The sequence below is a fragment of the Psittacula echo genome, assembly GCF_963264785.1.
Source record: "Psittacula echo genome assembly, chromosome: 6".
NCBI classification, from domain to species: Eukaryota; Metazoa; Chordata; class Aves; order Psittaciformes; family Psittacidae; genus Psittacula; species Psittacula echo.
The window spans coordinates 73,599,150-73,611,987 of record NC_137743.1 but is presented as its reverse complement, the minus strand read 5'-3'; the positions used below and the strand labels follow the sequence as shown (position 1 = coordinate 73,611,987).

General features: G+C 39.0%; 1 protein-coding gene across 1 annotated transcript in view; it reads right to left on the bottom strand.

The window, feature by feature from the left end:
* Window positions 1-12,465, bottom strand: part of ALS2 (alsin Rho guanine nucleotide exchange factor ALS2) — a gene marked incomplete at its 5' end in the record, with an annotated part of 38,322 nt that extends 25,857 nt beyond the window's left edge. The window contains 8 exons of the mRNA XM_080622047.1: window positions 1,420-1,596; window positions 2,507-2,584; window positions 2,994-3,090; window positions 3,556-3,724; window positions 4,573-4,933; window positions 7,335-8,254; window positions 9,585-9,739; window positions 12,446-12,465. Of these exons, the coding sequence (XP_080478173.1) occupies window positions 1,420-1,596; window positions 2,507-2,584; window positions 2,994-3,090; window positions 3,556-3,724; window positions 4,573-4,933; window positions 7,335-8,254; window positions 9,585-9,739; window positions 12,446-12,465 (1,977 nt within the window). The remainder of the gene's footprint in view (window positions 1-1,419; window positions 1,597-2,506; window positions 2,585-2,993; window positions 3,091-3,555; window positions 3,725-4,572; window positions 4,934-7,334; window positions 8,255-9,584; window positions 9,740-12,445) is intronic.
* Window positions 12,466-12,838: the final 373 nt, after the last annotated feature.

The following is a 12,838-nucleotide window of genomic DNA, read 5'->3' as shown; positions in this document are numbered from 1 at the left end:
TGGCTTAATACAAGAATGACAAAAGTAGAAGAAATATTTATGAGACAATCAATGCTGCTCATTTCCTGGTACTGACAGATCCTAAAAGACAATAAATAGACCATCTTTTAAGGTGACTCATACAACTGTTCCATGTTCAAGAGAGAGTGACCTTAAATTCAGTCACTTTAAGAATTGCCGTATACATCATGCTTATACCAGAAATGATGATATTAAATAATATTACTACAGCAGCTATTTCTCCTATTAACTACAAAGTGAGAATAACTTTAATATTATGACTGCACCCTGACCTATAGTCCTTTCTGGACCTGGAAAGACATCAATTTATTGATAAAAGTATCAATAAACTGGGCTAATACTAATAACTAGACCAACACCAGAAGTAGTATTTGTACAGGTATTAGTAGGTATTTGCTTTCCACATTATTTGGGAGGAAAATTCTTCTCTACAGTCAGCACAAGTGCTGATGCACTGTGGCTCTTCAGTAATTCTGGTTCACATGCAATACCATACAGTAATTCAGTGTTTGGGCTCTACTTTTAATTTCTTTGTTGTTAGATATAGGATTCCTTTGAAACACTGAGCACGTGCATACCCATGAACCCAGAATCTAAATCCCCATCCCCTCCTCAATACTCCTCTCCAACTGCTATTCTGCTCCATGTAGGGAAGTAGCAATGAGACCCAGAAGAAGAGCTGAGACAGAGCTGCTTCGACCTTCCTGATCTCCTTTTTGTTACCTTAAACTCAAGTTGATCTGAAATCATATAAACAACTTGAAAGAGGATATGCAGCCAGAGTACACACTCCCCTATCATGCCAACTTCAAAGCAGGATACAAGACTCAGCTTGATGAAGAAAATTGCATAGGGGCACCTCCTCTCTCCCATAAACATACAAATGCACATTTTGGTGCCTTTGCTCAGTTCCCCCTCTACATTCATGAGAAAGGGAGGGGGAGAGAAAGAGATGATGCCGAACTCAGGGAGACCTTCTGCCCACTCACAAACAAGATGTGCAGCAAGCAGAACGGAATAGAGCAGATAGTACCTTCAATCACTTGATGAACAACAGGAAAATAAAGAGCAATAGTAATGAAGAATAAACACTTGAGGACTGTGGTGAAAACAGCACAACATAAGGGTGCACTTTCACAGCACGCACACATGGAAGGAATTTGAACAGACACACACACACTTCCCTGCCCCTCAAACAGAAGGGAAGACCAAGAAACAGCCAGGGAAGAAAACAATACTGATTAGGCTTCCTCTCTGCCCTCGATACACTGCGCTCCTAATTTGACTGCTAGGAATCAGTTACTTGGCACCATTAAAGTTAATTGAACAACCAGCTCTGTGCCATTTCCAAAAAGCATCAGTATGATTTGCACTAAACTTAGAGGAAATACTACTTACCTTACTACAGGATAGCAACAAAGCTGGACTCTTAGTACAGCTGTTTTCATACAGGCTATTTTCTGTTGTTGTCTCCTGACCACTGTAATACAATCCAGGTTGGAAATCATCTTCATCTGCTAGGAAGAGGGAATAATCTAGTCCTGCTGCTGTAGTCCAAACACCATTGCCACACACCTGAAATTCATGAGGAAGTAAAAGCCATTAGAAATAACCACCCAAAGCTGGAAGAAGGGAAGAATATTTAGCTCTTCTAGCCACACATGCACATAATGCATCTGCCAAGAAAAAGTACTGCAACAGCTGGTAATTTTTCAACTTCAGGATCTCATAACAAATACACTTCCTGTATGTATACTGAAAATTGTCTTTCTTTCCAGTCTTCTTTCTAATGGCTGAATTGCCTTTAAATTATAACTCAGTTTTACTTTCAAATGGGCATCAGGTGAGTTTGATTAAAGTTGGGACACTATTCTACATTTAATTGGGACATCAGTAAATTTGGCAGATAGTTATTATGCTGTACCTTAATTTACGTAAGGCCTAAGCAGGAAAACTCTGCAGCTAGTTTTCCACTAAGACAAGCACCACAAAACATAGGCAAGGATCTGGTCTAACCCCAGAATCATTATTTGGCTATTCACTCAATGTGACGTGAAGTTCAAAACAGAAAACCTACTGCCAAACCAGGCCTGGAAATACAGAAACAAAGAAAGAAATATAGGCATGGCCTAGCAAAGTTAACAAATGCTAGAAGCAATTGTTTAGAATAAAACCGGTGTTCCAAAGTATTTAAAAGTTTCAGCACTACACCATTGGTATTAGAGAAACCGAACACAATGTAGAAGTGAAATTTGATAAGATACAACCAATCACATTTCTCAGTTTTAGAACTTCAAGGTGGTCAAAAACCAGTGGAAGTCTGGGTAAAAGACTGCTTGGGTAGATTTTTCACAAGCTCATCTAGGATCTTTTCTGCAGTATAAGCACACGGATCCATAAACAAGGTCATCTTCTAGAAATTACTTTGCACGCACTTGTATAAGAGACCCTCAACTGAAAGAAAAATGTAGAAACCAGGAAGTACCTTTGCTAGACGAGGGACTGTTGTTGGGGAGTTCAAGTGACCAAGCTGGCCAGAGGTATTACTGCCCCATGAATACACCTGTAAGAAACACAGCTAAATGTCAGAATGCAGGTTTGCATACATGGGCACATACTGAATTGTGGTAGTATAACACATCAAGTGTACACACACACACACACAAGTCAAGGGTATAAGATCCACCTACCAAGAAACACTTCCCTAACCTCCACTGTTTTCCTATATTCTCAAATTGTCTTCTCACATTCAGAAATGGAATGTGCCAAATCAAGTCATGTCAATCTTTAAACATAATGTTGATGGCACATGCAGAGCGCTGGCATTAATACAATTAAAATTCCACACTGCTTTCAAGTTGCCTCCCACAAATGGGAACAAGAGTTTAGAAGCAAAACCCTCAAAACTTAGGAAACACCAAATGGGACAATTATGTCATAGATAAGGAATAAATGCTAACAGGCACTTGTACCTGAGATTTGGCAGTGAGTGCTAAGGAATGATGGCCACCAGCAGAGAGGTGAATCACTTCTTTACCATCTAGGCTTTTCACGCATAGTGGCTGAAGCCTGTCAATCCCCAGAACCCAGGGGGGATGGTGGGAGGGAGAAGGAAAAAAAAATTAGCAAGTGCATTCTTAACAGAGAAATAAATTCCAAGTTTTATTTTTTCCCAAAACAAATCAGAGAAAACAAATATACATGGAGTCTTCTGGCAATAAAGTAGCTTGGTCAAGAAGGTCATGAAGAACACAAGTTGATGATAAACCTCATCTTAATTTGGACAAAGTCAAAGTATCACCAAACTCCTAGAGATTACAAGGGGAAAAGTCATAACTGATTGACATCCAGTAACAAGAGAGTAGCAAAACGTGTTACTTAGAGGAACTTAGGTCACAAAACTTAAAAGAACAAGGACACAATGCAAGGCAGCTGACCAAATTTGAGAATTTGAGAAAGTTTACTAGTCAAAATTTTCTAGTGACCTACTGAATGAAAGGAAAAAACCCCAAACATTAACCAAAGAAATCTCACCTTGGTAGAACATCACCATGCCCTAGCTGTCCTTCCTTCCCCTTTCCCCAGCTCCACACCTCCGTTCTCAGAGAGGGTAAAAGAGCATCAGCCTCACCACTGTAGGTTGGAGTCAGAGCTACAGTCCTCATTTTTGCCCGCCCTACCTTCCGTAAGAGCCTAGGAGAAACTGAAAACAGGCCAAGAGATAGAAAAATTGCTCATCATTTTAGGTAAATGCATCATTCAGACTGTGTGTTACACAATAACAGCACTATTTGAGAACTGATTGAGACTTCTTAAGGAGGTCTTAATTGAGAGCAAAGGCTGCCATGCAAGAAGATAGGTTACAGATAAACAGAGATAACTTACATACTAAAAGTAGACCGATCCCAACTAATTTTTACCAGCTATTAAAGGGTAATAGGCATATGAGAACTATGCAGTTTTACTGAAGCAAATGAACCAAAACAAACTGTACATCAAAAAAAGTATGTTTTGAAAGAAAATATATCCTTGCAGTTCTGAATGATTCCTAAAATCTCCCCTCAGATCCAAGACCAATATAGAACTAAACCATATACCCATTCGGAGCAATTAACACTAGAATCTATGAGGTAAGAAGGTCATTAGCTTTGAAGTTTGGCAGTGGGAATTGGAATATTTCTAGGTCCCTAGCTCAAAACCAGCTCAATGTATTAGAAATTAGAGGCCACACAGATTTTTATCTGCTATGCAACCTATATGAAAGACAGTTTGCTGCCATTTTGCAATAAGATGCCCAGACTACCACAATGTGCCTGCTTTTACCTTACTTTACTAAGAACATTTATAAGCCTGCTATGATTTTGGTTTTTTTAGCATGCAGTATCTGTTAGTCTTCACTCTCTCTGCTGCTTCCAAGTCCTAAGGTATACTTGATAATTCAGACACCTTTGCTAGATAATTAGATTTGTGTTCAATCAATGTTTCATTTTCAGTTAAACCTCCACATTATTACAACTTTTCCAGCTGGCTTTCCCCAACATGCTTTTTTACCTTGTGACAACAAGCCAGGCAGGGAAAGCCTTCGACTTCCTCCTTCAGATTCTTCCTCTCTAATATCTACTAAACTGGAACTCTTCTTCCCCTGCATGGATTCCTGTCTGACTTGCTCTTCTCGACTGTCTTTCAGAGCTTCAGGCCCTGGGGAACCAACGCCAGACTGAGATCCTGATTCACTTGAAGGTGTGCCATAGAAGTTCATTACTTTCTTCAGAGATAGTGCTCCTGCCTCATATGTAGCCGCTACTCTCACCCCAACTGCTGATGCACAAGAGGCCACCAAGCTGTTCAAGGCAGATGTGCTGGTACCTGGAGGGCCAGGGATACAAGCACTGAGTTGTTCTTCTTGTGAAGGCTAAAACCAAAGAAAAAATTAAAGACTATCACACCAGACAGCACATAGCAGTAGGAGGATGATGTACATATTCACTACTCAAACTACATGCTATACTGAACAGACATTATAAGAAAGTTTTTTATACTTAGGCATACATCTATTCCTCAGAATCATTTTTTTTTAAGATAGGACCAAACACCATTTCTACACAGACTGGGCTTTGTCTGCTGCACTTGCCTAGTGCAAACCCATCCATAACAGGCTGTGGGTCTGTCTGTTTGGTTTCTTTAAACACACACAAAAATCTTTCCAAACAAATATAAAAAGATAAAGAGGGATTTCATTTTAGGCTTATTACCAACTTCTTCACCACCAATTAGTGCATCAGTGAGCATGCTGTATTTACAGAGAGGTAAGTTCTCTCTTCAGTATGTTAAAAGGAAAACAGTGATTCATGGATTCATGTTTCAAGGTCTATCTAAGACCTTGTGGGGCCTATGTGTCCCCTTAGACTACTGTTCTATCCATATAAAGCTTGGCCAATAATCATCAAGTCACACTAGGGACAAGCTAACTGAAGGCAATTATAAGTATCAGCATGTGGTTACCTATAATAGCAATCAACTTATCCACCAAATACAGAAATAATGCACAAGACTATGTGCCAAATAGTCTGAATGTTAAAGGCAGCAAAGTCCCATTTTCCCACCTAATACATGGTGTGAAGTAATATTATTAATATTACACCTCATTTTATTCTACAAGAAGGAAGACAATCTTTGACTTTTTTTTTTTGTGAAAGGTTAGGCTAGAGAACTGGGCTTGGTCCTGTTTACTAGCATTTAATTCCTATTTATAAAAGGCATGCCTAGCAATACAGAAGAGCAAACTCAATATGTGTAGGAAAGAAAAAAGAAACAGAGGATTTTTACTAATGCTGAAACACTACATTAGTCCTCAGCTCTGCTCTTCACACATATGCTCAACTCTGTCAAGATTCATTGAATCAATTCCAAGCTTATTCCTGGAACTGTACAAGGGAAACAGTACTCTGGAAGTATTCCAGGGACAAGGAATTGAGAAAAGGAGCATGGAACTGTGCACTTCAGTCATTTCCTAATGGCAGGAGCTCTCCCAGGAGTCTGAGGGGCCCGTAACTGCTAGAATGCACTTTATTAGCAAAAGGCAAAAGGAAGGACAACTATGTTTACACAATGTTTATTTCTCTGAAATAAATTTACCTCAGAATAGGAACATGTAACTTGCTGAATCACCAAATTACTGGACAGTTTGTTTTGGTTTTAATACTACTACTTTTATTCCAATTAAGAGTTGATAACAAAAATCAACTATTTATTAGGCACTGTAAAACTTATCTCCCAGAACCACTGTGAAAAATTTCTTACTGTAACTATAAAGAAAAATGAAGAAATTGATGTCTACACCATACTTTGTATGACAAAAGACACCTTCAGAATGCTGCTATGAATTTTGCATTCTGGGTCACAGAGTGACAGGTTTCCTTACAGATGTTACCTTTATCATAAGCCACCCAGCAGGGCAGTACTTGTATAGGGACTGCCAGACTGCACTGCAAGATTTTGGATTATTTTCTGTCCAACAGCTTTCGAGTTTTATCTTCTTCCTCTCATCCCAAATAAACTTTTTTTTTTTTTTCCCTCAAAAAAGCAGGAAATGTAGTATTTTGGCAGAGACCTTGTGATGAAGGTTCAAGAACCAGGAACCAAGAATAAACCTAAGCACTTTCTGATGCTTATTAAAAAATTATTACTTTACTGTTCTGCTGTCGCATCCAAATAGCATCACTGAACCATCTTCCATATCACACAGAGTAGTACTTCTGTATTTCCCATCCCTGTTTATGAGTCTATGCCACCCCTACATGATTAACATCAGAAGCCTTTTGGTCAACATTAACACTACCTTCACTATCTTCTCTTGCAATCTACAATTTTTAACCGATTGAGCAATTAGATTTGTGAGGGATTCATTCCATGTTTAGAAAAATGAAGTTTTACCTTAAAGGTAAGTTAGACAACTACCAGCTTACTGCTGGTTTCCCACACACAACTGGGAAACCCACACATCGTAAACCAGCTAGAGAATGGGAAATTGGTTTACATGGCTCTGGCACTGTGAACCAGAGTAAGAAGAGAGACTATAGCACAGTCAAAGCTGCCCACATTAAAGCCTTACAAGTGAACATAGATGGAGGACAAAAAAAAAAAAAAAATCTTCTGCTTAAAAGTTGAGAACCATCACTGACAAGAAACACTCTGAAACTATAGGACCATCACAGCTATACTAAACTAACAGAATGTTTCATTTGTGAAGAGTAACATTGTCACTTACACAAGAAGAATTGTAGCAAAGTTAGAGCTAGTTACTAGGTACCAACCTGCTCAGGTTCTGGGCAGATGCTTTTCTCTGGGCTCTCACTTAATGAGTGATCTGATAAACTGATTAAGTACTCTTTCACTCCCTTTTTGTCTGGGAACAGAATATTTCCAGGACTAGAAATTCCACTGTCTTCCTGTCCACTGTTACTGGAAAACACACTTGCGCCATCAGCCTCTAAAGCAACAACCGTATGTTCTTCCACAAGCGGTTTCTGACAGTCTTCACTTTGGCTACCTGATACACTTTTTCCTTCCAGGGTCTCCAGCGAGGGACAGAAGGCATGGCTTTCTGGTCGGTTACCGGACAGTGCTACGCCCAGTGGGCAACAGTGACTATCTGAAATGATTACATGATCTTCCTTGTCCGTCATCGTAATGAGGAGTTGGCTGCAATGATTGCACCTCTCTGGGATAGGCTTCATTTCCTGCACAGGAAGACATTGTACCAGAGCCAGACTGTGGTAGGCTCCACAGGCAATTTGGAGCACAACGCGCCCTGCCAGGTGCTCTACCTTCTGTGGCTTTGTCACTGGGAAAGTTGTTGTTATGAGGCCGAGCTGGCAGCCACTCCCCCAAGCCCATATCTCTCTGCTTAGTGATAGTGCCAGTGTGTGTTCCTCTCCACATGCTAGCTGCAAAATCCTTACTGATAACAGAGGACTGGTTTCAGAATCAGAAATACTGATGGGTTGTGGCTCTGGTACACATGACTGATTAGCAACTGCACACTGGCCAGCAGAATTGTTCCCCCACATGTACACCACACCACTTTCTGTTACAGCACCATTATGGAAGCTGCCAGCTGCTACTGTAATAATATGGTGCCCAAGCAAAGTATTTTCTAAGATAGGACTATTAGCACATGACTCCTCCGGTTCTGATCTCCAGGGCAGTTTTCCAAAGCTGTAGACCTCTCCACCTGGGAGAAACAAAAACAAAGAACAACCTAGCATGAGTCTAATGAAATTAAACCAAAACTAAGATTTGAAGGGAAATTTAGATAGATACCAATTTTTAGCTTACTCTAGACTCAGTGAAACTATTGCTACTGATCTACGAAGACTGCTGGCTGCCCTCTGCTATTGCCACTGTTACATTCTATATCTCATAGTTAACATTACTCTATGCACCCATGCATTGTTGAACAAAGTAATGCTTTTCTGCTAAAATTTCTACTGTACCCAAGTGTATTTATTGTTTCTATTTTAAGAACATAAAACCATGCTCGAAGAGCATGACAAAGTACAGAGCTCATCTCTCCACGCACCGATCTAGCATTATCAAGCTGTATTGTTTGCAACCCTAGAGTAAAATAGCACTGTCCTATCAGATGGAAGAGGTGGTGGGGTGTGTATATATGTATCTTGCCACCGGTTTGATGTTATACTGCAGCCTCTCCAAAATATCATTAACATTACCTGAGAAGACTGGAGCAATGCCAGTTCAAGTTACTCTGCTAAGAAATCTATTTTTGAAGTGCACAGTTGTTTCCACAGTGATAGAAAAAACTGTAAATCATATCCACAAACATTACCCTTCATGGGGCAAGAGCACACACAGAAAGCCCTTTTAATTGCAAAAGAAATATGTTTTAGAAAAGCCTCTGGAGTTCCATAACTCCAGTAGAGAAGAGGTGTTTAAGGCAGACTCACCAATAACCTGGATTCTGTCCCTCAAAAACAGCAGAGAAAAATCAAAAAAGAAACTTCCAACTTAGTCTTTACAACTCCATGCCCAATGATAAGTACAAGGACGGAGCTCTGCAAACACTTAGAAGGACTGGCTTTTAGAAATACTTAGATTCAGAGTGCCAAGCTGCTTACAGACCAAGACTCATGCTATTCATCTATTAGCTACAAGTTTTTCCAGAAGCACAGAGAAACAAGAACTCTTACACATCAAGAGAACCTCTTTCTGTACTGTCTTTTTTGAATGAAAGACATCATGAGCAGCATCATTTTGAATTAACACTATTCAGATTACATTACCATCTTTAAACAGGAAATCCAGAGACACTGTTAAAAAAAAAAAAGAGTATGAAAGAAGACACTAGGTATATAACATCTACTCTGCACAGTTTTAAGTTGCTTGTAACTTGGGAGGAAATACTGGTAAAGGTAAAAATCTAACCTTTTAAAAGTTGTACATGAGACACAGATAGAATGAAAAAGAAAGTCTAAAACAGGAAAACTTGACAATAACTACAGCTTGTTATTGCCCCAAATCTTTACAATTAAGATGATTATTACCTTCTGTTAGAAGTAACCCATGATGTATCCCAAGGGCTGCCTGCAATACAGTCTTTCCACTGAGCCCCAGAAGCCTTTCTGGAGTTACAGAGCAGGAACCAGCCCTCCAAACATAGACCAGGCCTCTCTCTTTGGCTCCTTCTGCCTCTTCTGAGCTACAAAAAAATTGGGAGAAATACAGAATCCACTTGAAGTTTTCCATAGTTCAGTAATGCATGATTTGCTTTTCATATGTGTAAGAAAGGCTCAATAATTCAAGCATTAGTTTTGATTTCAGAAAGCCAACATATTTCACTTACAGTTCAATAATCTTAATTTAAATGTTATTTAAATGAAAAACAAATACCTTCTATTTGAAATCATTAAGTTTCTTTTTCATTGGTACTGTACTGCCTGAAAAGCAGCTGATTTTGTCACTAGTAAACTTAAAGAGATATGTTTATTCACTACTGATATATATTATATTATTCACAGCTTTATATTATATATTCTATTTGTTGCTCATACCAAGGAGATCAAATTAATACACAGTTCTCACATTGTACGCCGAAAGAGACTGTTTTATCAGTTCCATCCATATGCAAGCAACTCTGTTCCTATCTGAACAATGAGATTTATAATGCTAACTCTTCCTGTGTTAGAAAGCAAAACAAACATTAGTGGTTTATTAGGTATTATTTATGTTTCCATTGGAGTTTTTTTCCTCTTTTACTTCTTAGTAAGTTTCTTTGATTCAAATAAGCCAGTCATTCAAATTAATTCAACACAGGAAAACAAAAGACCCTGAAAATGTATGGAAGTATCTGGGCTTGCAGGAATGACTGGAACTATCCAAAGCTGGTTTAACACTTCAACACACTCTGGTTTGAATGCTCAATCAGCAACTTCTCCCATTCAGCACAAAGAAATTGCTCAAAACTTTGAAAACAACCACATGGTTTTAACAATTTGTGGAATCACTGGATTTACACAAACACAAAAAGTCAGCTTAAACATCAGTATACACTGACAGCATGTCAAGTTAAACTGAGAGTTTTCTTCAAATTTCTTTAAGCTTTATATAAAACAGACTTATTCACCCTGCAGGAAAAAGTAGGTTTAGCTCCTTATTTACCAGCAGTCAAGTCATTTACTCCCCACGTAAACCAGTTCTTGCAGCTTTGCATGAACTTGTGAAGATAAATACATAAGGCAGTGAGAAAAGCTTTGACAGAATGGCAATCTTCGTCTAGAAGAAAGGGCACAAATAAACACATTCCAAAACTGAAGCAAACCCAGGAAAAACTAGTCTAATAGGCTGCACTGTGGACAACTTAGGCAAGTAGCACATTCAAAAGCCATAAGGCCCTACTTGTGGGGCATGCTGCACAAGAAGCTGCACCAGCAGACCTGAACGACAGCACAAACATCCTGACCCTCATCAGCAGCAAACCATGGGAGTCAAGAGGAATCGAAGTTAAAACACTGGGATAATCTCCGAGAACTGTAGATATTGAAACAAAGAAGTTACAGAAGACAAAGATGTAATGTTGCACCTGGGACTTTCCCAGGAGCTAATGAAAGTCTCCAATGTGGACTGAGGGGACAAAAGAATATGTGTTCAAGGAAAATGGAAAGTAATAATGTAGCAGAAAGTGGTAACAGAAAAATGTGCTGATACATCGGAGAACAAATAAGTTGTTCAAGCAAAGGCATGTGAACAACAATGTGATTGGTTGGGAAAAGCATACAATGTTGCAAAAAGTACTGAAAAGAAACTAACTGATATTAACAATTACTAACCACTAGGCAGGGGTCTATAAAGAGCCTGTAAGCTTGCTCAATAAACAATTTCGGCTGCACCACAACTGGAGTCCGTGCCTTCATTACCACACCTCCTCATGCAGGCAGCTGATGTTTTGAAACTAAAACTGTTGCTACCTGTGGTGCCTGGGATGAACAATCTTCCACAATCTGCCTTTTCACAACCTGCCTCTGAAACTTTCAAGGTGAGTGTAACTATGAGAGGGGAATTACCTCTCCTAGCTCCTGTGCCCTTCCCCAAGGAAAAAAACAAAAAATAAAAAAGAGAGAAAGGTGACAGTCAAGAACTCTTCTAAAATTCAGATAAGTCATTTAAACATCATACATGCTATTAAAATGCAGAGTCCATCTTATGTTTTAAATACCTCGGACTTGTGCTTAGAATAGAAATAAATTAAAAAGGAACCAATTCAGTAATACATAGGCCAGAAAAAAGTTAGAAAAATCCAACATCATAATTAGGCCATTTACCTAAAATCAAAACGTGGATTTTATTCAGGTGGGCAAAGCGCACCAAAGAACACAACACTATATCAAAGCTTTTTCATCAACATACTGTGCATTAAATTCAGTACAAAACCTCATATTTGGGCTTTTATCTACGTAAAAGATCTTCAGAGAACAGCGCAAGACAAATTTGGACATTGCCATACCAGGATCTATTACAAGTCACTAATTTTCCATCCCAAAAATATCTGACCTCTGTCACGTATCTTTAGTGGAAGAAACAAGGAGCACAAGTATAGTCTACTGCAGGGCTATTGATCCAGAATAAAAATTCACAGGTTCAGATAAGATTTACTGTGCACCAGAGAACGTTACTTTCAAGATTTTAGCCTATGGCTATTCCTCCACAAGTTACAACAACCAACTTAAATTGCTGTTGTAATACGTTGAGTGTTTCAGACATAACTGAAACTAGAGCTAAGTTACTCCTCCTCTTCCCTTCAGTGTAAGTTCTATAAAGAGTAAGCTGACATCACTTAATTTTACAGAATGATTGTAAGTTGGCATATTTCAGGCAGTCTCTGTGGCTTCACCTGGCTGTTTGTTCTCACCTTCTTTCCTGTGAGTCCATCTGTCAGTGGCAGCACTCCATCACCACCAAATCATTGCTCTTTCAAACGGAACAATGTAATTCCTATGAACTGCAAAACATAATAAACCAGCCATTTAATTGCAAATCATATTAAGCCTAAAAAACCACAAAACCCATACCACCACTGAAAAAAAATCCAACCACAAAAAAACCCCAAGAAGGAAAGCTTCAGATCCTGTTAAACAAGCACTTCTACAACACTAGAATGGTTGAAATATTTAGTTCACTCACACTGAGTTGGCAGACAAAAGCTAAACAGCCAGACTTGTCCTACCTACTCATCTCACAATAGGTCTATTGTAAGAACAGACTGAACAAAACCTAGTTCAAAGGCAGAAATTAATATTAATCT